Source organism: Cololabis saira, chromosome 11 (genome assembly GCF_033807715.1).
Source record: "Cololabis saira isolate AMF1-May2022 chromosome 11, fColSai1.1, whole genome shotgun sequence".
Classification (NCBI taxonomy): Eukaryota; Metazoa; Chordata; class Actinopteri; order Beloniformes; family Belonidae; genus Cololabis; species Cololabis saira.
In genome coordinates this window covers 9,186,293-9,214,088 of record NC_084597.1, presented here as the reverse complement: position 1 = coordinate 9,214,088, position 27,796 = coordinate 9,186,293, and the positions used below count along the sequence as shown (strand labels likewise).

The window sequence follows — 27,796 nt, the reverse complement described above, 5'->3', positions numbered from 1 at the left end:
GCTACGTCAGCAGTGGCAGAGAAACATGGCGGTGTCCGTAGCGCGGCGCCCGGCGGCGGCAGCAAACGCTGCGGTGTTGCTGTTAAGTTTCCTCTCAACGTTAATGTTTCGGGGCGGCGTGGCCGACGTGGCCGTGAACGGCTCGGGCTCCGAGCAGCCTCCGCACCGCCGGTTCGAGTACAAATACAGCTTCAAGGGGCCGCACTTGGCTCAGACTGACGGCAGCATCCCGTTCTGGATCCACACTGGCAGTAAGTTTGCATCACTTTACCTGCACCGGCACCTGGGGGGGATTCCTGCAGGATTCCTGCAGGATTGCTGCAGGGCTGCAGGGCACAAGCCTGCTCTGCTCGCTCCAAACTGCACAGTAGGAGCTGTTTATAGAAGAGTAAAGAAAAAAAAGAAGCTTAATTTAATTGCCACTAACATGCTGAAGGGTTTTCTCAGTCTGAGCTTTTTATGGCATGACAGATATTAGTGTGTGTGTGTGTGTGTGTGTGTGTGTGTGTGTGTGTGTGTGTGTGTGTGTGTGTGTGACCCAGGTTGACAGGCCTTTGGATTCTTGCATCACAGTGAGTAGATTACACCTCCATTAGTCCAGGGGCCAGAGCCCAAAATGTCACTTGTCAGCACCACTCAAGGTGACCAAACTTACTTATGATTTTTGAAAAGATCCATGTCTGTAGATGATATTCTGGTATGATAACCCTTCCTGAGTGGCAGCTGTATCATAGTTATCAGCAGTGTTGGAGTAGTTACTCAAAAAAAGTAGTCCATTACATATTACTAGTTACTTTTTAAAAAAGTAATCCCTTACACTACTTAGTTACTGTTTGCTGAAAGTAACTAGTTACATTTAGTTACATTACTTTTGGATTACTCCGCAATATCACCTGAGCTGCACCATAACTCGATTGCCAATGAACAACATATACAGGACTGTCTCAGAAAATTAGAATATTGTGATTTTCTGTAATGCAATTACAAAAAACAAAATGTCATACATTCTGGATGAATTACAAATCAACTGAAATATTGCAAGCCTTTTATTATTTTAATATTGCTGATCATGGTTTACAGCTTAAGAGAACTCAAATATCCTATCTCAAAAAAATTGAATATTCTGGGAATCTTAATCTTAAACTGCAAACCATAATCAGCAATATTAAAAAAATAAGACTTGCAATATTTCAGTTGATTTGTAATGAATCCAGAATGTATGATATTTTAGTTTTTTTCTAATTGCATTACAGAAAATAAAGAACTTTATCACAATATTCTAATTTTCTGAGACAGTCCTGTAGTTAGAACCTTATTACTGCAGTGCCCAGATCAGCACAAATGTGTATTCGTAAAGTCCCGTAAAATCCCGTAAGGTCACGTTAAAGGCTGATTTATGGTTCTGCGTTACACCAACGCAGAACCTACGGCGTAGGGTACGCGGCGACGATCAACGTACGGTGTGCGTCGCCGCGTACCCTACGCCGTAGGCTCTGCATTGATTTAACGCGGAACCATAAATCAGCCTTAAATCAGATAAGTGTTGCGCAACACGTGAAGACGCATGAAAGGCAAGTTTGATTTTCTTTTCTGTTCTCCCGTTCTACATGTAGCTGAAAAGCTTAAAGTAACTAAAGTAACGTATTTTTTTTTTGTCTTAGAGTAACTATAACGGGATTACCCAAATTACAACTGTAACGCGTTACATTACTGCGTTACTGGCGAATGTAATCTCGTTACAGTAACGCGTTACTTTGTACCGCGTAACACCCAACACTGGTTATCAGCTCATGAAGTTACCCAGCCCCTTCAGAAAATTACATTTTAGATGCTGGTGCGTATCCTGGTTTAGGATCATCTACAGGATATCTGTCAATGTTTCACTATATTGTCTTTGGTATCATTTTAAAGGGGACCTTTTAAGTATTCATTCAAGCTAAGATGTGAATCTTTCTGACCAACATAGAGGTCACTGCAGCTCTTTAAACTATAAACAACACACATTTTTACACAATTTTCGCCTAAATGATATACTATCTTTTAGCCCTGTGTCATCTAGGAACAACAGAGACACAAAATACAAAAACTGGAATACTCACAGGACCATAAGGATTCAGGAAATGTATAATATACCCCTACTATATTGTTGTTACCGGTCATTGTGAGCCTTAAACTAGAAGAGCATCATTAGGCTCCTATGAAACTATAACAGCCACTAGGCTAATGTCACAAACTGGTCTTTATCATGCAAATACATGACATAAAGGACATCACGATGAGATAAGGAAGCAGCTTAGTTTTATAAACAACATTAGAACACAAAATACAAAAAATGCAAAAAAAAATAATAAAAAAACTGGAATACTCACGGGACCATAAGGATTCAGGAAATGTATAATATACCCAATTTAGAATCATCAATTAACCTGAAGGGGCTGGGTAACTTCATGAGCTGATAACTATGATCCAGCTGCCACTCGGGAAGGTTATTATACCAGAATATCATCTACAGACATGGATATTTTCAAAAATCATGAGTAGGTTTGGTCACCTTGAGTGGTACTGATATCAGGTCTGGCCCATGGACTACATGCCTGGAAATCTGCTTTGATCGAAAGCCACATGTCATGATAGCCTTTAATTTTTCAGCCAGTTTGCAGATTTTCACCGTGGCTATTTGAAATAATACAATCAAGATCAATAAAAGAGGAAACCTTGACTCAACAGCCCCAAGCTGAAACGCAATGAGGAAAAAAAGACTAGTTAATTTTCCCTCCAGGCGATAAATGTAGAAAAATGAGTTTGATCAGAATCAGAAATAAGTTTATTGCCAAGTAGTTTAACAATCGGCAGACTTGGCGTGCTCACTCAAAAACACCAAAAGTGTGTCACCGGGTGCCAGTCCAAAAAACATGTCAAAAAATCCAAATCCGACAGCACTCACTATAAGTACAAAACTTTGAATGCATGGTTAAATCACTGCACAGCAGCAGAGAATCGGACGTGTTTCAGCTTCGCGTCCGATTCTCTGCTGCTGTGCAGTGATTTAACCGTGCATTAAAAGTTTTGTACTTATAGTGAGTGCTGTCGGATTTGGATTTTTTGACAAGTAGTTTAACACGCACAAGGAATGTGTTGCGGTGATTGGTGCAATACAAAAGAACAAATAATATTAAAAGAAAAAAATGTACAACATGTTGGTTGTGCCGGAGAAATGAGTCTGTAAGGTGACGCATAAGGACAGAAGTGGGGTCTTTACGTTAATATGACGTAGAGTAGGGCTGGGCGATATGGACCAAAAGTCATATCTCGATATTTTCTAGCTAAATGGCGATACTCGACAAATATCCCTTTCCTGCATAACAATAAATTCAAATACACTGTGCAATTAATACAATGTAGACAGTAACAGGCAGACTTTTCCACTGTTGACAGTTGTGCAAATAACAAAACATTTGTGCAAATCTCAAATAAAACATTCAAGTCAATTTGTCACAAAATAAGCTATATCCAAAAAAAAAAAAAAAATAAATATTTAAATCGATATAAACGATATTTTCTCGTACCATATCGCGTTTGAAAATATATCGATATATATTAAAATCTCGATATATCGCCCAGCCACTAACGTAGAGTGAGGTGGGGGGACAGTCTGTGGTAGACGGGGGAGAGGGGGGTACGAGGTCTTGTTGACCAGGCCAGCTGCAGCTGATTGTTAGGTAAGAACCACCCCTCAAAGGTTACAGTGACATTTTAAATTGATCGCTACCAGCATTCCAGGTTTCGAGTTAAAGTGAGAATTGACTCAAACTAATGAGGACAAAATGTATACCTTGATAATGCTGCGCTATAAGCAAAATATTTCACCTTCCAATTTGACAAAAGAAGAATGTGGCCGATGCACGATTTACTTAGTAAAAAATACATACTTTTTGTGATTATTGATTATATATACTGTTCTTTTTTCTGCATTCCAGATGCTATTCCCAGTACAGATCAGGTGCGCATTACACCGTCCCTCAGGAGTCAGAGGGGGACTGTGTGGACGAAGAACAGAGTCGACTTTGAGCACTGGGAGGCGGAGGTGACCTTCAGGGTATCTGGAAGAGGCAGAATGGGAGCAGATGGCTTGGTAAGGGGGGATTGAAACCTTAGTGTAGGGTAACTTTGGGGTCCAGATTTCGGAATGTCATGTCTAAGGCCCAATCCCAATACACCCCCTACTTTTCTTCACTAGCCCTACTTTCTACTAGGGGTGTGCAAACAAGGGTACCTCACGATTCGATTTCAATTATTGGAGCTTCGATTCTTCAATTATAACGATTTTCGATTCGATTATTGTTGCCACAATTCTTCGATTATTGTGATTTTTAATGCTTTTTTCCATACAAGATTGATTTTGTCTTCATCTGTGGCTACATTTGTAAATAAATAGCCAATCGATTAACTCAGTTCCTCTAACAACACTCATTAAGTAAATAACAAGGTTTTTTGAACATTTGACATGTATTTTTCAAAGACACAAAATAATTTATTTTATGACTATGTAAACATTTGCTCTTTGACTTACCGTATTTTCACAATCATTCGGCGCACCGTGTGAAAAGGCGCGCCCTCAGTTTTGTGTGTCATTTTTGGATTTTAAACACACATACAGCGCACCGACCCAAAAGGCGCCGTCTACAGAGACGGAGCTGCACACACGCACCGCAAAACTCACACACAAGAGGGCTTATTTAAAAATAGAGCGGGAGCAAAACTTAGTTTGATATTTTATTTCACTTTTCACATCAATCAAACCCTTCAAAGGTTCATCTTCTGTTTCCGCATTAAAGAATTAAAAAAAACCACCGGGTCGCCGCACATAAACCTGTCTCAGCCACTCGATCATCTCTTCATCCATCCAGCCCTTTTCATTTCACTCTGGCTGGAATAGTCTCTTTAGGCAACGCTTGTCTTTTAAAAATCACCATAGCCGGCAGTTTCTGTCCATCAGCGTGGCAAGCAAGCACAAGAGTAAATAAACTTTTCATACCCCATTGTGCTGCAGAACCGCGGTGGTCCCGGGTCCCGGTCTGCTCCCCCGCCCTGGTCCCCATCAGCTCCCCCGCGCTGGACCCGGTCCGCTCCCCGTCCGCTCCCCCGTTAACTCCACCGTGTGATTCACCTAACGTGAGCGGCACCTGTCCATGTTCGTGATGTGTCGGCTGCAGAATGAGCAGAAGCTCTCCATCTTTTCCATATAATCCGCCGGGCGCTGCTGCTGTGCTGGCACCGTTTCAGGAAGTGAAAGCACCAAGACGGACCTCCATGAAAATGTTAAATTTTCATTTCTTCCGCCTGTGCTTCACACGCCCCTTCTCCCTTTACTGTTCTCATGGTGGCCGTCCACCTTACATTACCGTAATACAGGTAATAGATACGGCGCACCGTTTCATTGGGCGCGCGGCACATTTAAAAAAAAAAAAAAAAAGAATTTTATGTGCGCCTTATGGTCGCGAAAATACGGTACTTAACTTTGACCAGGGAAAGCTGCACTTGCAGGAGAGCGCCCTCTATTGGCGGAAAACACTGAAAACTGTCAAGCCCTGGATTTAATGAGTTAATTAATTCAAGTAAACAAGATATGTACTTCCATCAAATTTATGTAGTGTAAACATATCTGCCATATTTCAAGTGAACAATAAGAAATGTGCATTCTTGAAAATGAAATGATTCAGCAGCTTATTCAGTCTGGAATCTGGATAGGATAACTTAATCGATTCCAAATCGTCACGTGACGCATCGCGATGCATCGACACATCGATGAATTGCACCCACCTCTACTTTCTACCACTAGCCCTAAAAAAGAAGGCACAGATTTTAGGGCACTTCAATCTTCCCAGGGGTCTGTCCCAATACTCCCCCTACCCCTACTTTCAGCACCACCCTTAAAATCAGGAAGCTGAGAGCCAAAAGCTGTTTTAATTTCAGCTGTAGCTCTGTTAATATGCCACTTTATTAAGTTTTAATATTTTTTCAGGCGTAAAAGTAACCGTTAAGATCCCCAACCTGGGCTCAGTTTATCCAAATAACGCCTGTTAAGAAATTTGACCCGATGTTTTCGGAGATGAGAAGAGCCGCGGGCCCGGAGCAGCAGCAGCAGCCGGAGTACAGACGTGATCGTCCTGCGCCGTCGTCCCAGGGGAGAAACCTGCAGCTCTGTTGAGAATTACCGCTGGCTGAAATAAATAATTTAGGAAGATAAATGTTGGTTTAATAGATGAAATCTAACAGTTGTAGCTACGCCTGTTAAGAAATTTGCTCGGAAAATTTCGAGATTTCTGCCTGCCGGCTCGGGAGCTGATTTATGGGTCCGCGTTAAATCGACGCAGAGCCTACGGCGTAGGGTACGGCGTACGGGCAAACGAGTGATTATGTACATTCACTGAGTGAATATTATGAAAGTAAAATACATATTTCTCGCTAGAAATGTAATCAAAACACATTTTTATGCAGGAACTTACTCAAAATATAGATTTTATTCACTAAAAAATAAGAAATGTCCGCCATGTTTTGTTTTTTTTATTCAGTCCGCAAATGACGACGAAAAGCATTCTGGGAAATTTTTCTGGCCCTAGATCAACTAGTAAACATCGGAAATCCCTCGATCAGCAGGGACAGATTCATAGCCACTACACTAGTTTTCTTCACTACTCCTAGGTGGAAAGAGGAATTGGGACACCACTACCCTCACGGGAACGCGCAAAATTTAGGGGTAGGGCTGAAAAGTAGGGGTAGTGGGAGTATTGGGACAGGGCCTAAATCTTCCACAAGAGTAAGAGAATTATATGATGTTGCTTCATAGCAAAAATTCTTCCTGCAATGAGAAGAATTAAACCAGGTGGCTAGCTTCGTCATTTCTCTGAAGAATTGGCTCCTCCCTTTTCCTGGACAGGTTTTTCTGAACCAAAATAGTCATGTTGGATAGTGTCATTAAATAAGCCATTTTAAGACTAGTTGCTTATCATAAAAGTGTCCATAAGCGGAAGAATCAGGGGTGCAGGCACCCTGATTCTGGGGAAACCTTCATACAAACATTTTCTTGGGAGCTTGTTTGCATTAAATACAAAACACTTGAACCTCATGCAATGCAGAAATAGATGCATTTATCAAAAGCTGTACACATGCTTGCAATATTTGAAGGGAAAGAGTTAACCAATCAGGGGACAAGAAGACTGAAATGACATTAAAGTTCAGTTGGAACGGTTGGAAATAGACCACGTGTCGTAGTCTATTACATGTCCTACGTGTCGTTGCAATAGCAACTGCACTGCTGTTGCAATGTTAGTTTTTGGAGGGGTAAAATGGTCAGAACTGAGGGAATGGTGATAAAATTACGTTCTTTAGGAAATGATGGCTCATGTGGGTTTATTGCTGTTAATGAAGAAGAGGAGACAAGTTGCAGCTGATCCCTCAAAGAACTCAAGCCTGATGGCCCTTTGTTTAAAAAAAATATCCATGCATAGTTAGATGGGCATTATCTGAGGATCTCATGGGTTGAAAGGGCACATACCAGATCAACAAGTCTGGGATAAGTTGGGGGCAACACCATGTAAGGCCTTGAGCAGTAGGGTTTGGAAATCAATGTGAAATCTTAACAGGGAGCAAGTACAGCGGGGACATGCTCATGTTTTCTTTTTTTTAGTACTGGTAATGAGTCTTGCTGCAGCATGTTGCGTAAATTGCTCCATTTCAATGAATTACAGTTGTCAAAGAAAGGGTGGACAAAAGCATGATTTTCTTTTGTAAGTCAGCTGTTGAAAGAAATAATTTGATTGTAGCAACTGTCTTAAGCTGACACCCCCCCCCCCCCCCCCCCCCCCCCCCCCCCACAAAAGGAAACCACCAGGATCAGAGATGTTATAATAGTTTATTTGATTATTATCCAAGACACCGCAAAGACCACAAAAACAACAGAACTGACAGAGTTTGGGGGACCAAACAGAATGACCTGTTTTTTTTTTTTTTTTCATCAAACTTAAGATAATTTTGGGCCATTCAAAGGCTTAATGCCAGGGAGAGACGTTTTGAGAGCTGCTAGGCTGCTGGGATGTGTGGGTTTCATGGGCACGGACTCCTCAGTGTCAAAAACTTGAAAAAGGTAATTTACATTATGGTCGCTGATAAGCTGGGGCAGAGGTGTGAGCGTCCATGCTCTGTAATCAACCTGTAGATATATTCTTCTACATTTTAAAATATGTTGCACCTTTTAAATTAGGGCTGGGTATCGATTCAAATGTCAAGAATCGATTTGATTCCGATTCATTCAGAATCGATTATCACGATTTGATTCGATCCGATTCGATATTGATTTGGCTTAGTGTTATTTAAAATGTTTAAGTTTTTTGAGCTGTTGCCTGAATTATATGACTGTAAAATAACTAGTGAAATAATAATTTCACAATAATTATTGTGAAATAACTAAGAAATAAATAACACAAACAGGCCTTTCAATATCCATTTAAAGTGCAAAAAAGAAAGAAATAGCAACAGTTCATGCAGTAAACAAATCATTTCAGTTTATCTAATTTATTCTGTCACCACGCACACATATTGCCATGAAGCACCTGGCATTTTTCAGAAGTGTCATGAGAAACTGTGTGTCTGACTACTGGGATTAAAGTTCCCCGGGCGAAAATGTAATGATGGGAAGAAAAAAAAAAAAATCGATCTTTAGACATAAGAATCGATTTTTAGGAATTAATATGAGAATCGATTTAGAATCGGAAAATCTATTTTTTTTACACAGGCCTATTTTAAATACATATTAGTAGGCATGTTTTGTATATATAGCCATTAAGGATCATCAGGCATTAATAATAATAATTATTATTATTGTTATTATTATTAATAATAATACAATATTTCATTTATAGGTGCCTTTGAGGGGCACTCGGGCATTACGCTTTTTTTCTTTTGCCAACAGGCGGTATGGTTCACCACCTCCCAAGGCCTCGACGGTCCCGTGTACGGTGCAGCGGATCAGTGGAACGGGATCGGAATCTTCTTTGACTCCTTTGACAACGATGGAAAGGTTTGTGTTGATTTCATCTTTAGGATGCGTGGATTTCCATGACACCTTTTTGCAAAACAAAAGCATCAGTTGTGAAATTGTGAGAAGTTGACAAGGAGAGTTTTTCCAATTGAACGGTGACGCGAAAAAGTACACAGAAGATGAAGGCAGCGGGCGATCATTCATACGGTCTGGTCACATGACATGCTCTTTAACACGTTCTTTCCAACTAGGTGAATAACTGGAGTGAAACTGAGTGTCTAAGTTACCAAAATAAGATTAGAGACATGATCTAGATTTCAGTAGATTTAATTTAACAGTTTCATGCAAAAGAGTCAAAACAAACATCAGGTGTCTCGATACAGAATACAAAATGACGACAAAACAAAGGAAGTATAATGATATTAAGGCACAAAGTATTCATTCTCATGATTAAATAAAAAGTAAATAAAAATCTTTAAGGTCAGTGTTAATCTTTTGTTTGTTTTGGTTTAATCAAGTGGCCAAGGCTGAATTTTCCATCACAATAGAGATGTTTCCATTACACTTTTGTGCTTAACTGAATCATCACCACACTTGAAAAACCATTTAATAAAAACATATGAAGGTTTTTCCACATTTTTTTAATCCTAGACATTTCCATTACAGGTTTTTATTTGAGATATTTAGGTTTTACATGGTTGGAGTGGTAATGGAAGCTCAGATAGATCCTTTTTAATGAATGTTGTTGTGAGGTGTCTGCTACAGCAACAGCATACACCGTCACAAATAACTGCTCATCTTTGTTTTGCTAAAAGTACTTCATCCGTCAAATCATTTAAGATATTTATGTATGCACAGGTATATGATTGTTATTTTAAATAAGATTACCTAAAAGCAAAGCCATTTCTGTCCTGTGACAAAAGGATTAACGTGTCTGCTTTTGTTTTCCGTTTGTCATTCCAGAAAAATAACCCAGCTATAATTGTTGTGGGGAACAATGGCAACCTTGTTTATGACCACCAAAAGTGAGTGAAAAAATTATTTTGCTTTCCTGTGATGTCATCACCAACTAAAATTTCAGCAACTTAAAGAAGATTAGAAAATATGATTATTTGCTTGGAAAGTAAATAATCCTTTGTCATTTCCTAATCTGCCCTGGGCGAGTGAAAGCTTTAAATCACTTTTTCAGTGCCTTCCCAGTTTGCCTTATAGTTAAGTGTTTATGTCGCTGCTAAATAGGTGTTTACAAAAACATTTGTTGTTCACTTATCTAATAAACTTTGACTTAGACTTTCCCCTTCTATTGATGTTTGTGGGACACTGTAATGGTTATTTTTGACTCTTAAAATGATGTTTTCTTGCAGCGACGGCACCACACAAGCCCTCGGTACATGTTTACGAGACTTCCGCAACAAACCCTATCCCGTCAGGGCCAAAATAACATACTACAAAAAGACTATGACGGTAGGAGAACACACACACACACACACACACACACACACACACACACACACACACACACACCTTGAAAAATAAAATGTAAAAAAAAAAAACAAACTCTATTATCAGCAATATTATCTTATAGTGTGTATAGTCTGTCATACATATATATTTTTAATATTATCTTATAGTGTGTATAGTCTGTCATACATATATATTTTTAATATTATCTTATAGTGTGTATAGTCTGTCATACATATATATTTTTAATATTATCTTATAGTGTGTATAGTCTGTCATACATATATATTTTTGATGTTTACCTCAGATAATGATCAACAACGGTTTCACTCCGGACAAAGAGGACTATGAATTCTGCACAAAGGTGGACAACATGGTCATTCCTAGCGAAGGCTTCTTTGGCATTTCCGCCGCCACCGGTGGTTTAGCTGGTATTGTTCTATTGCTGTCTTAAATACACTTTTAAAATCTATGAAAAATAAACAGTATTAAGAAAAATATTTTTTCTCTCAATTAAACCCTGTAGAGTCACCCACAAACTGTAATCATTTTCTAGATCAGGGGTCGGCAACCCAAAATGTTGAAAGAGCCTATTTGGACCAAAAACACAAAAAACAAATATGTCTGGAGCTGCAAAAAATGAAAAGTCTTGTATATAAGACTTAGAATGAAGGCAACACATGCTGCATGTATCTTTATTAGTTATAACTGGGGGAAGATTTATTTTTTCATTATGCACTTCGAGAAAAAAGTCGAAATGTCAAGATTAATGTTGAAGTACAATCTTGAGAAAAAAGTCGAAATGTTGAGAAAAAAGTCAAAATTTTGTGAAAAAAGTCGAAATGTTGAGAAAAAAGTCAAAATTTTGTGAAAAAAGTCGAAATGTTGAGAAAAAAGTCGAAATGTTGAATTACAATCTCGAGAAAAAAGTCGAAATGTCAAGAAAAAAGTCGACATGTTGAGAAAAAAGTCGGAATGTCAAGATTAGAAAGGAAAAAAAGAAAAAAAAGCAGAAAAAAAGCAGAAAAAAAAGGTCAAACATTTTTGAAAAAGCTCCAAGAGCCACTAGGGCGGCACTAAAGAGCCGCATGCGGCTCTAGAGCCGCGGGTTGCCGACCCTTGTTCTAGATCAATTAAAAAAATTAAGACTGATTAATTAACCAAGAAACAGAAAAACTCACAGTCTGATACTTTGGTAACTTGTAAGTCACTTTGGTTTAAAATGTCTGCTGAATGTACAGTAATCTAATTGTAGTGATGCCCATTTCCTTCTACTGCCCCCCCAACTTAACTTAACATAACACCCTAATCATCTAAATGTTATTACTAGGCTATTACTTAATATTTACCACACTATTATCCCCAGTAATGTATACTGTTGTTGTCTGATTCTCTAATTGAAAATCTTTTGCCTCCATCAGATGACCATGATGTTTTGTCCTTCTTGTTATTCAGACTAACAGAACCTGGCCAGCAAACGGTAACTACACTTCTGTACAGTTTCTGATACTTGTCCAGTCCCCTGTGTGTCGTTCACGGCTTTAGTTCTCTGTGGTTGTGTGTCCGTGTCCACACTGAGCACGGCCTCTATTGAGTTCACTGAGTTTTGTGTGTGTGTGCGTGTGTGTGTGTGTGTGTGTCCCATTGTAGCCCCCAGTTGAATCTGAGATTCCTAAAGAAGAGAAGGACAAGTACCAGGAGGAATTTCAGAACTTCCAGCAAGAGCTCGATAAAAAGAAAGAAGAGTATCAGAAAGAGCACCCGAACGTCCAAGGAGAACCAAGTTGGTTTTTCACATAAAATTATGCATAATATTTATGTAAAAGTGTTGTAAAAAAAATGTGGACAGTATTTCTCTTTTTGATCTCTATTTTAATGGACAGTTTCCAATTATTTTTTTTCATAGAATCTAAATTAAGTTAAATTAAATATGAAGACAAGTTCTTTGTTTAATTACTTTATATAAGTACATCAACAGAAGATTCATTCATTTTAAAAAAAACAATGTTTGTCTCCTCCAGTTGATGATGTGTATGAAAGCGTGAATGACCGGGAGATCCGTCAGGTGTTTGAAGGCCAGAACCGGATCCACCTGGAGATAAAACAGCTCCACCGGCAGCTGGCTATGATCCTGGACGAGCAGCGCCGATATGTCTCCGTCATCACGGACGAGATTTCTAAGAAGGGTGCAAATACAGGATCGGGACAGGTGGGCAAGAAACGGACTCACAAAGTCCAAACTAAGTCGGTTATTGTGTTAATAATACATTTTCATGGGTTTTAGGGATGGGCGGTATGGAATAAAAAATGTATCACGATAATTTCTGGCATTTATCCCGATAACGATAAAAATGACGATAAAAAAAATACCAATTCAACTCCTTTTCAACTATAAATCTATCACCACATTCAGTCTTTGGAGCCCCCAAATCACTGCTCTAAAAGAATATACTAAATACTACTAAACTACACCAATTTAATTAATAAAAACCCATTAAATGAGTCCACCTGTACTGCAAAACTGTAATGACTCAGATCCGCCATGTTTGTTACACAAAAACCTCATCAACAGGAATTTATATATCTATCTATTCTTTGTTTCTTTCTTTGTTTCTTTGTTTCTTTCTTTCTTTCTTTCTTTCTTTCTTTCTTTCTTTCTGGATCATTTCTTTCTTTCTTTCTTTCTGGATCATTTCTTTCTTTCTTTCTTTATTTCTTTCTGGATCATTTCCTTCTTTTTTTCTTTCTGGATCATTTCTTTCTTTCTTTCTTTCTTTCTTTCTTTCTGGCTCATATCTATCCATCCATCCATCCTTCCTTCCTTCCTTCAAGTACATTGTGCGTGGATTTAACGCAGAACCAAAAATCAGCTTCACACAAAAACGTCATCAACGGGAATTTATCGTTTTTACCGCGAGGTGACAAATTCTTATCGTGAGGAATTTTTTTGACGGTATATCGTGAACGGTAAAATATCGCCCATTCCTACTGGATTTTCATATGTTTGAACTGCAGAAGATATTTTAATGAGACCACTGGAAACCTGATGAAGCAAACTAACAACATATGGTTGGCTTTGATGAAAAGCTGGCATTAAATGACTGTCATGATATCCATGTACTGCTTTTGAGGTTAACTAATTATCAGAAGCAGAATAAAACTTTCTTTATTTCCAGTTTATCTAATGTTTTTTTTTAACCATGGATCCCTTTCTTCTTAGCTGGAGTCCTCTGGTCAGCAGCTGGGCTCCGTCGTAGCCACACAGCAGGAGGTTCTCAGAAACCTGAACGAGCTGAGGTAAGTAACGGACGTGTTATTGTACATGTTTGCTTATTCTTTAAAAACTAGTTGTTTTCGCAAACAAACATAGAGATATCTGGGATATTCTAGAAAAACAAGGGGAATCCTTTGGGATAAGTCTCTTAAGTCATATTTAATCTCAGGATGTCATGGCTGTAACATCGCAGGTGTCTGCCAGCCTGATAATCCAGCCGCTGAGACAGCGTCCTCTAAAGTCATGACTCCCCTCCGCTCTGAGACACGAGCACTTAGGCTGAAATATTCACAGCTTTATGGGATAATCATCACACTGCCTTGGCTTTACCAATAAATCAGATTGCTCATTTGTTGTCTGTAAGCATGACAAAAGGGAAGGTATTGACAATTTATTAAATTCATTGCTATGTACCGGTAATAGGGATGGGTGGTATATGGACTAAAAGAATTATCACGATAATTTCTGGCATTTACGCCGATAACGATAAAAATAACGATTAAAGAAAATACCAATTCAACTCCACCTTTGTAACTATAAATCTATCACCACATTCAGTCTTTGGAGCCAAAACACTGCTCTAAAAGAATACGGTACTAAACTACACCAATGGGAATCTTGCTTTCTTGCTTTCTTGCTTTCTTTCTTGCTTTCTTGCTTTCTTTCTTGCTCATTACTTTCTTTCTTTCTTGCTCATTACTTTCTTTCTTTCTGGCTCATTTCTTTCTTTCTTTCTGGCTCATTTCTTTCTTTCTTTCTTTCTGGCTCATATCTTTCTTTCTTTCTGGCTCATATCTTTCTTTCTTTCTTTCTTTCTGGCTCATATCTTTCTTTCTTTCTTTCTTTCTGGCTCATATCTTTCTTTCTTTCTGGCTCATATCTTTCTTTCTTTCTTTCTTTCTGGCTCATTTCTTTCTTTCTTTCTTTCTGGCTCATATCTTTCTTTCTTTCTGGCTCATATCTTTCTTTCTTTCTTTCTTTCTGGCTCATTTCTTTCTTTCTTTCTGGCTCATTTCTTTCTTTCTTTCTTTCTGGCTCATATCTTTCTTTCTTTCTGGCTCATATCTTTCTTTCTTTCTTTCTTTCTGGCTCATATCTTTCTTTCTTTCTTTCTGGCTCATATCTTTCTTTCTTTCTGGCTCATATCTTTCTTTCTTTCTTTCTTTCTGGCTCATATCTTTCTTTCTTTCTGGCTCATATCTTTCTTTCTTTCTTTCTGGCTCATTTCTTTCTTTCTTTCTGGCTCATATCTTATTTTCTTTCTTTCTGGCTCATTTCTTTCTTTCTTTCTTTCTTTCTGGCTCATATCCTTCCTTCCTTCCTTCCTTCCTTCCCTCCTTCCTTCCTTCCTTCCTTCCTTCCTTCACGTATGTTGTGCATCGATTTAACGCAGAACCATAAATCATCTTTACACTAAAACGTATTCAATGGGAATTTATCGTTTTTACCGCAAGATACAAATTCTTATCGTGGGGAATTTTTTTTGGCGGTTTATCGTGAACGGTAAAATATCGCCCATTCCTACTATGTAATTAAATAAATTTAGCACAAAAAGTAAGGAAATTAGTGTTTGGTTCAAAAAAAAAACTCAGCATCAACCTTTAAACATAAATTGTTAATGTACTGCTGAATCCACTGAGCAATGTGATGCACAGATATCAACATTCACATCTATGAGAATCAAGAGACAAATTATATGGGATGTCCAGAAATAAGAGTCAGTTTCTGTGCCAAATTACACCCGCTGTAAGAAGGGTACAGTAATATTGAATTGTAATCGCTTGCTCCTTTAACCTTTTAATGGTTTTTCTTATCCACTCAAATGAAGGAATGGACAGATATTTGATGCAAAGATAATACAACTTAAGACGGAAAAAAAAAAGATCATGCTGTTCCAGTCGGAGCAAAGTCTCAAATGACTGGTTGATGTTGGTACTTACCGTAAGTAAGCCGGATTGAGTGTACACAAAGTCATTTTGGCTGCTTAGAGCTTATATTTTGACAGTGACATTTGTGTTTTTTGTTACTTGCCCTAGGACTTAAGTCACAGTGGGCAGGCATCAGATTTAAAAAAAAAAAAAAAAAAATCTTCTAACCACACCATCAGATTATAGCATGGATTTTTCTCAGCTTCACAAATAATTCATTCATGGGTCATCTTGACTGATCTTGGGACTCATTTACTCAACATACAAGCTTGTGAACCCTTAGCGAACAATTGCTTTTCTTTTTAAATTAATCCGAACGTCGTGAATTTTACTACTTAAATACATCTCTCTGATCACAGAAACTGCAAATTATTTTTTTCAGTAACTGTATATTTGACTTGTAGCTGCTGTTTGTGTGTTAATTGTAACACACTATTTGCATAAAGAATTAATCATAATCACAATATAATAAAATTTATGTAACATTAATCTCTTAGTCTCTTGTATCATAAAAGAACCAAGCTGTTTATATGTCCTAAATCCACCAAGGACATCCATTCTCAAATGATTTTGCATACACGATTTTCTTTATTACACTGCTGGCCCATAACTCACGCAGTCCTTGACTGATAATTATGTATTTGTTAAAGCTAAATCTAATCTTAAATTCTGCAAGAAAATGACGTCTGAAAATGAGCACGCAAAGAAAGTGTCTGTGAGGAATCAATTTTAACCAAGCACATTAGCGCAGAGGCAATTTTAAGATAAGGTGGCGTATGGGAGTAAGCTGATTGACACGGTAAATAGGTTCAGACGCTGGCAAAAGGCTGCAGCTGCCCCCGCTAATGTGCTAATGTGAGTGACTGATCTGTATTACTTGTAGATTAAGTGTTGTGTTTATCCTGACCCGTCTTTTAAACACAGTTTATGATAGGACTTCATCTCAGACTCTAAACATACAAAGAAGGCTTTCTGCTCATAACTGGGTCACTTGTGGGAGATGAAGATTAGATGTAGGGTTTAATATATGCTCACTTTCTTTCTCAAGGGAGATTTTTTTTTTTTTTTTTGTCCCTCACGGTGAAACAAATTAGATTTTGTTTATATGTCATCCCTTTCTCAGACCTTCGGCCATGTGCTTAAGCAAGAAAAGGCCACATCTTAGCACCATTTTTTGTCCTTATCAGATTAGTGGTTTTTAAATACATCTGTCATACACAAGCAAAACATGGTTTCTCCCCAATTGATTTCTTGTCACAATCCTCCCCAGGGCCTTTCCGACTTAACATTGCTGGAGTTCTGTTCATTTGTCAGTGCACTTTTTCCTTCCTAATCGCCTTAGATGTGTTTAAGATGATAAGGGAAACTTATTGCTTCCTCCCTGTAAGTAATCAACTTTAAAAAATGACATTTTGTAGAGAAATGTGATCCAGGCTTGGATGTTTCTATTCTCCTCCAAGAAAGCTTTCAGCAGTATTTTCTTTTTTTTTACTTCATATTTGAATGAAATTGAAAGTAAAAGTGGAGTTTAAAAAAACTAGATGTCCATTTACTGTTCAGACAAGGCAGCGGCGGGGAAGGAAATTTTGTAATAAATTAAATGATTTTAGAGAGATTTCCTTTTGCAACCCAGAAAAGATGGTGTGACACAAATCTTCCAGACAGATAATACAGTGAACTGGTTGCACCAGTCTGAATTCATCAATATGAGTTTGGTCTTGACCTGAATCCTGATGGCGCTCAGTTACGTTTCTTTTGTTGCAAACTTAAATTTACATTACAGCGGAGAAATGGCATGTTTGATTCAGTTGAACGTATTTGAATTCACTTCAGCCAATCATGAGTGGTCGGTTGAAAAAAGTGATCCATTGAAGAAATGCAGACTAAACATACCGTATTTTCGCGACCATATGGCGCACTGTGTGGAAAGGCGCACCCTCAGTTTTGTGTGTCATTTTTGGTTTTAAAACACACATATGGCGCACCGACCCAAAAGGCGCCGTCTACGGAGACGGAGCTGCACACACACGCGCTGCAGAACACACACGCGCTAAAAATAGAGCGGAAGCAAAACTTAGTTTGATATTTTATTTCACTTTTCAAATCAATCAAACCCTTCAAAGGTTCATATTCTGTTTCTGCATTAAAGAATTTTAAAAAACCACGGGGCGCCGCACATAAACCTGTCTCAGCCACCAGCCCTTTTCATTTCACTCTGGCTGGAAAAGTCTGTTTAGGCAACGCTTTTCTTTTAAAAATCACCATAGCCGGCAGTTTCTGTCCATCAGCGTGGCAGCAAGCACAAGACTAAATACACTTTTCATACTCCGTTGTGCTGCGGATCCCGACCGCGCTGGACCGGGTCCCGCTCCCCGTCTGCTCCCCCGCGCTGGACCGGGTCCCGGGTCCCGGTCCGCCCCCCCGCGCTGGTCCCGCGGCAGTCCCGGGTCCCGCGTCCCGGGACCCTCGCGCTTGTCCCGCTCACACACACGCGCTGTCGGGGAGCCGGTACCGGGTTGTCCGACAGGAGCTCCGCTCCGCTAATTCAGCTGCGCCAGTCCGAATTTCCAGACCTGTCTCAGCTTCTTGATCATCATCCAGCCACCCCTTTCCATTCGTCCTTATAATGACTCTGGCTGGAAACGTCTTATGCAAAGTTTTTCTTTTAAAAATCACCATAGGTTTCTGTCCATCAGCGCGGCAGGCAAGCACTGTCACATAAACCAGTAAGTGTGTGTGTCGCGCCGCGAACACACACCCGCGCATGTCGGGGTCCGGTACCGGGTTTGTAACCGACAGATTTGGCTGCAAATTTCGGAGGGTGAAGCTGATCAGACCTGAGACATACCCCAGAAATCCCTTCTCGCAAAGCGGGCGGGAACCAGGTGATCGGACCGCTTTGGGAACCAGGAAGTCGGCTGCAGCAGCGCCCATCACCGCGCTGCTCCAGCCGCTGCTTTAACCGGGGAATGTGGACGGTTCCGACCGGCCGGGACCGGAGGAGCCCACATGGACTGATAGTAGGGGCTCCCGGGGAAAGAGCACCGGCATTTCAGCCGGATCTGCCGCGGGGAACCGGCGATCGGACCCCGCAAACCCACGGCAGGTGCTTCCTCGGTTCCCGACATGCAAAACACACGCGCACTGCAGTGTGTTTATTTAAATAGAGCGGAGCAAAACTTAGTTTGATTGTATTTTATTTCACTTTACACATCAAGCAAATCCTTAAAAGTTTTCATCATCTGTTTCGCATTAAACAGCTCAGTGGATGTTCTCATTCACGTCGCAACTCACGGGGGCTTCACCCGCCCCCTTCTCTTTTTACCATTCACATGGTGGCCGGCCTCACATTACCGTAATTCAGGTAATAGACACGGCGCACCGTTTCTTAAGGCGCCCGGCACATTTAAAAAAAAAAAAAAAAAAAAAAAAAAAAGTTGCGCCTTATGGTCGCGAAAATACGGTACTCATATCATATCATGATTGTGGACTTCCTGGTATAGATATATTAACAACTGCTTTTCATTGCTTTTAATTATTACAAAAACATTGTAAGATTCAATAGTAGTACTCAGTACTTAATCAGTGAATATATTTACCTTTTATTTATTGAGACACAGCTATGGAGTAAGCTGAACTCATTTCAAATGAAGATTGAATAGATTACCTTCATTTTTGCGAGAGTAACCCTTATTTCACAGTACTTTGATTCCATATCAGATACATTTTTTTTTCATTTTTTTTTCCTTTTTTCCCTTATAAATAACATAATATAAACAGTCACGTTCCATTACAGACCTAAATGTGTACTAGTCTGTGCATATAAATATATGTGCAATGATGCGCGTGTCTGTTGTTCAACACAACTGATCAGACCAAGCGCAGACACAAGCTGCTCTGATCCAGACGGGTGGAGTTGGAACAAACTGTCACACAATGTAGAGAGAACGAGACAGATTCAGGAAATTTCCATCAGGGAATGAAAAAAGAAAAAAACTAAAGAAAATGGAAGAGTTTAATGCCTCTCTGAAAGGCTCGTATGATAAATTTGTTACAAAAATCACCGATCTGACCGGGTCTCAAGCAGCTGCGGTGCCCCACGTCGAGGCAAGCCAATTGATGATGAGGCAGGGGAAGGTATATACAGTGCCCAGCATAAATGAGTACACCCCCTTTGAAAAGTAACATTTTATACAATATGTCATTGAAAACAAACAATATTTCCAAAATGTGCACAGGTTACGTTTAATACAGCATCTGTTGAACTTTTGACTTAAAACAAAGGTTAATAATATAACTCAGATGACATATTTTTCAATTTTAGTCAAATTAGTGTGGTGCAATAATGAGTACACCCCACTGTAGGTCTCTGAGCAAAGCTACATTTTAGGCTCCCAATGTGTAATTGAACAAGCATTCAACCACAGGTGAGTCTAATTAGTCATTACACAGGTGTTCATTAGGCAGGTGGCTACAAAAGGGGGTTACCTAAAGCAAACCACCCCTTCCCATTTCCTGCTGTCCGCAATGGCACCACATGGAAGAGAAATGACACCAGATCTGCGAAAGATAATCATTTCTTTACACCAGAAAGGTAAAGGCTACAAGAATATCAGCAAAACCTTACAAATTAGTAAGAATACAGTTGCAAAAGTAATTCAAAAATTTAAGAAAGATGGAACTGCAACCACTGCACAGAGACGTCCAGGTCGACCACGGAAGTTAACACCACGACAGGAGCGTTTTGTGATGAGAAGGGTTGAAGAAAACCGGCATGCAAGTTCCCTGCAATTATCTAGGGAAGTAGCAAGTGCAACTGGAGTGACTGTTTCTCGTGACACAATACGCCGTACAGTGCAGAGGAATGGCATGCATGGGTGTCGTCCTTGAAAGAAGCCTCTCCTAAAGCCCAGTCACAAGAAAGCCCGTCTAGAGTTTGCCAGGGCACATGCCGACAAAGGTGAGCGCTACTGGGACTCTATACTGTGAAGTGATGAGACCAAAATCAATCTTTTTGGAACCGATGGCTTCAACACTGTCTGGCGTCGCAAGGGTGAGGAATACAAAGAAAAGTGCATGGTGCCCACAGTGAAACATGGAGGGGGTAGTGTCCTTATGTGGGGCTGCATGAGTGCTGCTGGTGTTGGGGAGCTGCATTTCATTGATGGCATCATGAATTCAGAAATGTACTGCTCTATACTGAAAACTAAGATGCTTCCATCACTTCTTGCCCTTGGTCGTCGTGCCCTTTTCCAACACGACAATGATCCTAAGCACACATCTAAAGCCACTGCTGGCTTTCTGAAAAGGAACATGGTGAGAGTGATTCCGTGGCCAAGTATGTCACCTGATCTGAACCCAATTGAACATCTTTGGGGAATTCTAAAGAGACAGGTTGAGCATCACTCTCCATCCAACATCCAATCTCTGAAAGAGGTCATTGTAGAAGAATGGAAAAAGATTGATGTTGCCAAATGTCGCCAACTTGTGCATTCCATGCCCAGGAGACTTGAAGCTGTCATTAAAAATAATGGAGGCCATACAAAGTACTAAATGTACTAAATTTAGTAGTTTTTGTTGTGGGGTGTACTCATTTTTGCACCACACTAATTTGACTAAAATTGAAAAATATGGCTTCTGAGTTATATTATTAACCTTTGTTTTAAGTCAAAAGTTCAACAGATGCTGTATTAAATGTAACCTGTGCACATTTTGGAAATATTGTTTGTTTTCAATGACATATTGTATAAAATGTTACTTTTCAAAGGGGGTGTACTCATTTATGCTGGGCACTGTAGACACCCGATCCGACCCGAAAAACCCAAAAATGTTCCTTTTGTTTCCCCACTTCGATACCACAGTAGGGCTGGGCGATATGGACCAAAAGTCATATCTCGATATTTTCTAGCTGAATGGCGATACTCGATATATATCGATATTGTTTCTTAGCCATAATTGGGGTTTCCCCCAAAGCATTATAGCATAGCATCTCTGTTAGCTTCATTTTTTCTGAGGCAAACCCTTAAAAAAACAGTCAGTTTTAATACAAAGCCTCGTGCCAAATGTCACACAGGTACATTTATTAACAGAGGTCTGCACAATATCAAAATGTATAAAACAAATGAAATAAAAATAAACTGCCTACATATATAGAATAAAAATGCTTCTTGAATAAAATAAAACAAATATCCCTTTCCTGCATAACAATTAAATTCAAATACAATGTGCAATTTATACAATGTAGACAGTAACAGGCAGACTTTTCCACTGAGGTTGACAGTTGTGCAAATAACAAAACATTTGTGCAAATCTCAAATAAAACATTCAAGTCAATTTGTCACAAAATAAGCTATATCAAAATCATAAAAAAAAAATTTAAAAATCGATATAAACGATATTGTCTCGTACCATATCGCGTTTGAAAATATATCAATATATATTAAAATCTCGATATATCGCCCAGCCCTATACCACAGTAACAGTTAAAAATGACTTTTTCTTCCCATACATTTTGCTGCCCGTGGCCTCATACTCTTCTGTCCTATTTTTATAAAACAACTGGCTGAGATTAGTTTTTTCCTTCGATCCTCCAGGTCTTACAGACTATGGGCTATGGGCAAGTCACTGCAGACAACAGTGACTTGCATTATAAGTTTGAATACATCCAAATTTAGGACCAAGAACTACTTGAAGAAATGTTTTCTTTCGTGAGAAATGAATTGTGTAACCAACTAATCCTAAACAATACTACCACTTTATTTGGGAAGAAGTAAAGCTTCTTGGGTTTTACACACATTTAAAGCATATTGTGCATTTATAGTGAATAAATGTATCTGTTTTCGGAAAATGTAATTACATTTTATTTAGTGTTAAGTATCATGGCCTACCTCTTGGAGATGTTGGATAATCCTGACAGTTTCTGCTCCGTTTCTTAACCTACTGTACTTGTAATCTGTTGTAAGAACATGTTTTTACAAAGGATTAATTTAGCAATCATGACCTCTTTTATCAGATGGTAATTTTCTGTGCTTTTTTTTTCTCCCCTAAACTTTGAGAAAATGTAGCCCCCAGTGAATCAGGATTAAAAGATTAATTTTGGACAATTTCTGTTACTGGAAATGAACAATACCACGGAGCATATTCACCGTGCATGGAGCTTCCCACCAGCTTCACTCCTCATTGATGAAGTCGTGTAAGTCACTGTCCTCTGTTTGTCTCTGCAGAAACTCCTTTTACGAGTCACTGAAGCAGATTGGCTCAGCCCAGCATCAAGGTAATGCAGGCGGGATTGGAACGTATGAAACTATTCAGCACTTCAACGACATCAAGGAACACCTGCACCTTGTGAAGAGGGACATGGAGCACCTGGTCCAGCGCAATGCTCAGGTACTCTTCACAATTTGGTAGGGGTGTAACAATATATCGTGCCACGAAATTTTGCGATACAAAAACATCACAATACGTGTCGTGGAGGTGACAAAGTGTATCGCAATATTGGGTTATTAATATTAATCTATTGTGTTGACTAGAAACGCGCAACCTACCGCGGCCGCGACCCACGGACCAAAATCTTACTCCGCTCAGAAGAAACTAGTCCCGTTTTGCGGTCCCGTTTTGAGCTCTGAACCTTTACTTATGTAAGGCTGATGTAGAGTTAAGCCTTACCTTATTAAATTAAACCTTTTTGGGGTCGTCAGTAGGATAAACACAGGGACAACTTCTGCTGAGTTCCAGTGTACTTTAATGTCTGCTCAACAGCGTAGCATTTTAGAACATCAACACAGCACCTAGTGCTGTATCACTCCGCCCAATCTAAAACAGACAAATCACTACAGATAAACTGACTAGTGTCATTATACAGGGTTTCCGCGGGGTTTTAAAAAGTATTAAAAAGTGATAAATGAAAATTGCCAAATTTAAGGCCATTAAAAGTGTTAAATTCACTTTCAGAGGTATTATTTTTTTTAAATTGGTATTATTTTTTATCTTTTACATTTTAAGCAGTCTATTTTATTGTCATTCACAAAGTGAAATAAATGTGAAACATCTGGTCAACATCAATGAGTCTATAAATCTGTTCTGTATAGTGTTCTATAGTTCAAAATCTGTATTAATGTTAAAAGGTCCGTGATTAACACTTAATGTTGTGAGTGTGACAGTTTTTTTTTTAAACCTGAAGGTAGTGAAAAAGGTATTAAATTGGTATTAAATTTAACATAAGGATTGCTGTATAAACCCTGTTATAGTCCCTGATTTACATCAGAATATAAAGAATATATTTATAAAATAATGAACCCTGAATTACCAAAATAAACTCCTTAACAAAAATAAATCTCCTCTTACACTTATAAGGTGAGCATGAATCAATCTTTTTTATGATGTAAAATTGTATGTATTTATTTACTTTTATATATTTATTTAATTTTAGTTGTTAAATTAGAAAGAAAAAAGTAAAATCATACATGAGAGAAACTATTCAGTTTGTGGGAAAATATTTATACTTGTATGAAACTGAAGATGCATAATGCAAACCTGACATTTACTTTTTGTTCAGTTTGTGGAAAATGGTTTGCCTGGCTTTCTCTTTAAAACTTAAACAGTTATAAAGCATTACAAACTGTAACAATAGGGCAAACACACAGCATTGTTTTGTATTTTGTGTCTTTCAAATAAAAGAGCATTTTTTCCTGCATTTATCGTGTATCGTACCGTATCGTGAGATTAGTGTATCGTTACACCCCTAGAATTTGGACACTCATTTGGAAGTAAATTTATTAACCTGATTATATTGGTGACTTTGTCCCCTTGCTTAATTTCTGTCAACATTGTTCTTTGAAAGGAGACTTAACCCCCCCCAAAGTATACAATGATTTTGAGACCCATGTGTCTTGTAACCTCTGCATGGTCAATAAGACTAAAACCCCTGGGAATAAAAAGTTATATGCTGTAAAAACTGATTTATTTCACTAATAGGCTATCAGAACGACAACACTGATCAAAATGAAATTCAAGTTTTACTTTGAAATGATTTACCCTGTTCAGGTGAAGCATTGTTTGTTTGTTTGTTCTTTGACATATTTGAAGCTTTGGATGATGTAAATGTTCCTTTTTTTTCCCCCTACAATTTTACACGTGCAAATATTGCAGATACTCACTTTGAAAATGACAACAATATAGGAATCAATATTGTACCAAGAGGTTTATATCAGGAAATTGGAACAAATATGTGGATTGGTGTATCTACTTAAAAAATAACAAAAGATTGAATGCTCACTCGTAATGCTCTGTTGCTCCGATGTGACACAAAATTATTTACAGATCAAATGGAAACAGTTATGCAGCAGGAGTCACATTAGAGTGTTTGCACATCCTTATTGTAGTGTTGCACCTGGTTGATTGACAGGAAAACATTATCGTACACCTTCAAGAAGGAAATTCAACACAATGTGATAGAAAAACGTTTGTTGCTTGGAGATGAACAACAAAACGAAAAGAAGATCAAATAGAAGCAGAAGTATTTGGGATCAAAATTTCAAAAACAGAAATGTAAAAATGTTTGCAAATGTATTAATATCACATGGTCATAAGTATTCCGTCCCTTTGCTCAGTATTGAGTAGAAGCACCCTGTTGAACGAGTACAGCCATGAGTCTTCTTGGGAATGATGCAAAAAGTTTTTCCAATATTTAAAGGGGTCTGAATACTTTCCTTACCCACTGTGTATGTGTATGTATATGTGTATATATATCGATATTTTTTCTGTGCCATAATTGGGGTTTCCCCCAAAGCATTATAGCATAGCATCTCTGTTAGCTTCATTTTTTTCTGAGACAAACCCTTAAAAAAACAGTCAGTTTTAATACAAAGCCTCGTGCCAAATGTCACACAGGTTCCTTTATTAACAGAGGTCTGCACAATATCAAAATGTATAAAACCAATGAAATAAAATTAAACTGCCTGCATATATAGAATAAAAATGCTTCTTGAATAAAATAAAACAAATATCCCTTTCCTGCATTAAATTAAAATACACTGTGCAATTAATACAATGTAGACAGTAACAGGCAGACTTTTCCACTGAGGTTGACAGTTGTGCAAATAGCAAAACATTTGTGCAAATCTCAAAACATTCAAGTCAATTTGTCACAAAATAAGCTATATCAAAATCATTAAAAAAAAATACAAAATTTTAAAAATCGATATAAACGATATTGTCTCGTACCATATCGCGTTTGAAAATATATCGATATATATTAAAATCTCGATATATCGCCCAGCCCTTATGTATGTATGTATGTATGTATGTATGTATGTGTGTGTGTGTATATATATATATATATATATATATATATATATATATATATATATATACAGTATATATAAAATTTACACCTGATCTAAAATAAATTGTCATTAATTGACAAACCGTCCACTTTTTTTTCCCTGTGTAGAATCCTGCTGATAAGGTTGTGAAGTGCCCAGAGATGCCCCCTATGCCCTCCTGTTTATCCACTATTCATTTTGCAATATTTGTCGTCATCCAGTCCGTCCTGTTCTTCTGCTACGTCATGTACAAGTAAGATGGCGTGTCATTTTTTTTTTTTTTGCGTTGTTTGCATGAATCTAAACAGTTCTCTAATTCAGTTTTTCTTCCTTTTGTAGAAGTCAACAAGAAGCAGCAGCAAAGAAGTTCTTTTGATAACATGAGTTTATAAAGCAAAAGTGTGTACATGAGGGTATGTCAATTTTCATAATTTTTTTTTTTTCAATTATTTTCTGATTGTAAGTTATTGTACTTGAAGCAATGATTATGTTGAAGTTTGTTTTAATTGATAGATTTTTAATTTGATCTGTAAAGTGTGTGTGAATGCCAGTGCGAGACTTTTCTGGTTCTCCAACATGGTGTATCAAGTTCCTTTCAGTATTTCTGGTTGGCAAGAACCTTCGATTTTTATTTTCAAAAGCTGCCATGCTTCCATTTCAGTGGAATTGAACCAATAATAAAACCTGTGTTTTGAAATGTGCAATTTTGTATAAACCCGGCCACGGTCAGCTTGAGCTTCTGTTTTGATTGAATCAGACGTGTCAGAATCTGACACGTCCTCTGCCTGAACAATTTACATAAATAGTTGACACAAGTTACTGTGACGCCTCCTCATTTTATTCATTCATACATCTACACTCTTTTACACTCTTTCCAATTGGCTTTGAGTGCATGCATTTAGAACTGTGCCTCTATAATTACGGCATTTACTCTTCGGGTGAGTAAAAAAAAAAAAAACAAGATGCAATAATATTCTCTTTTTTTTTTTTTTTTTTTTTTTTTTTTTCTACCTTGTCTGCACACATATTATTGATTGATACCATGACGGTAGAAACCAAAAGTGTATATATGTGCATTATTACTATATGTAATATATACATATATATACGCACACATATGCGTACACATACATAAATATACACATACAAACCCAGTGTTTTTTTTGTTTTTTTTTTTTTTTGGGGGGGAGGGGGTGGGGGGGGGTGGTGACGACATCCACTGCCAATCCAGGAAGCAGGAACACACGGAGACACACGTCAAGCACTGGAAATCTGCAACAAAAAAACCACAAACAAAGCACGAAACCGGCACGGAGCCATCCAAAACACGAACAGCAATCGACCTAAATCTTGAGATCTGATCGCAGTCTGAGCTAAGCTATCGCTACCGCTACCTAAACCCAAAAACTAGAGAGCCAGCATGCAGGTGAACAAGCCAGTGTGTATGTCTATGTGTGTGTGTGTGTATGTATATGATCATGCATGTGTGTGTGTGTGTGTGTGTGTGTGTGTGTGTGTGTGTGTGTGTGTGTGTGTGTGTGTGTGTGTGTGTGTGTGTGTGTGTGTGTGTGTATGCGTGTGACTAAATTACTATATGTGTGTGTGTGTGTGTGTGTGTGTGTGTGTGTGTGTGTGTGTGTGTGTGTGTGTGTGTGTGTGTGTGTGTGTGTGTGTGTGTGTGTGTGTGTGTGTGTGTGTGTGTGTGTGTGTAATAAACCAAACAAAGCTCCACCTGAAGTGTATCTATAGTGGGGGAGGGGGGGGAGCAACCCCG

General features: G+C 38.5%; 1 protein-coding gene across 1 annotated transcript; it reads left to right on the top strand.

Annotated features, from left to right (window-relative positions):
* Positions 1-26,841, top strand: lman1 (lectin, mannose-binding, 1). Its single transcript, XM_061733668.1, has 13 exons — positions 1-251; positions 3,978-4,132; positions 8,969-9,076; positions 10,001-10,062; positions 10,402-10,501; positions 10,806-10,929; positions 11,920-11,978; positions 12,149-12,281; positions 12,520-12,707; positions 13,719-13,795; positions 22,924-23,086; positions 26,151-26,275; positions 26,362-26,841. Exons 1-13 carry the CDS (start codon positions 26-28, stop codon positions 26,396-26,398), a joined length of 1,557 nt encoding a protein of 518 aa, XP_061589652.1. The 5' UTR covers positions 1-25; the 3' UTR covers positions 26,399-26,841.
* Positions 26,842-27,796: the final 955 nt, after the last annotated feature.

Excerpts from the sequence above, each read along its gene's own strand:
- lman1 (XM_061733668.1), top strand. The coding sequence starts at position 26 with ATGGCGGTGTCCGTAGCGCGGCGCCCGGCGGCGGCAGCAAACGCTGCG. Across the intron at positions 12,282-12,519 it reads GAACGTCCAAGGAGAACCAA|TTGATGATGTGTATGAAAGC; the intron begins GTTGGTTTTTCA and ends TGTCTCCTCCAG. Across the intron at positions 26,276-26,361 it reads TTCTGCTACGTCATGTACAA|AAGTCAACAAGAAGCAGCAG; the intron begins GTAAGATGGCGT and ends TTCCTTTTGTAG.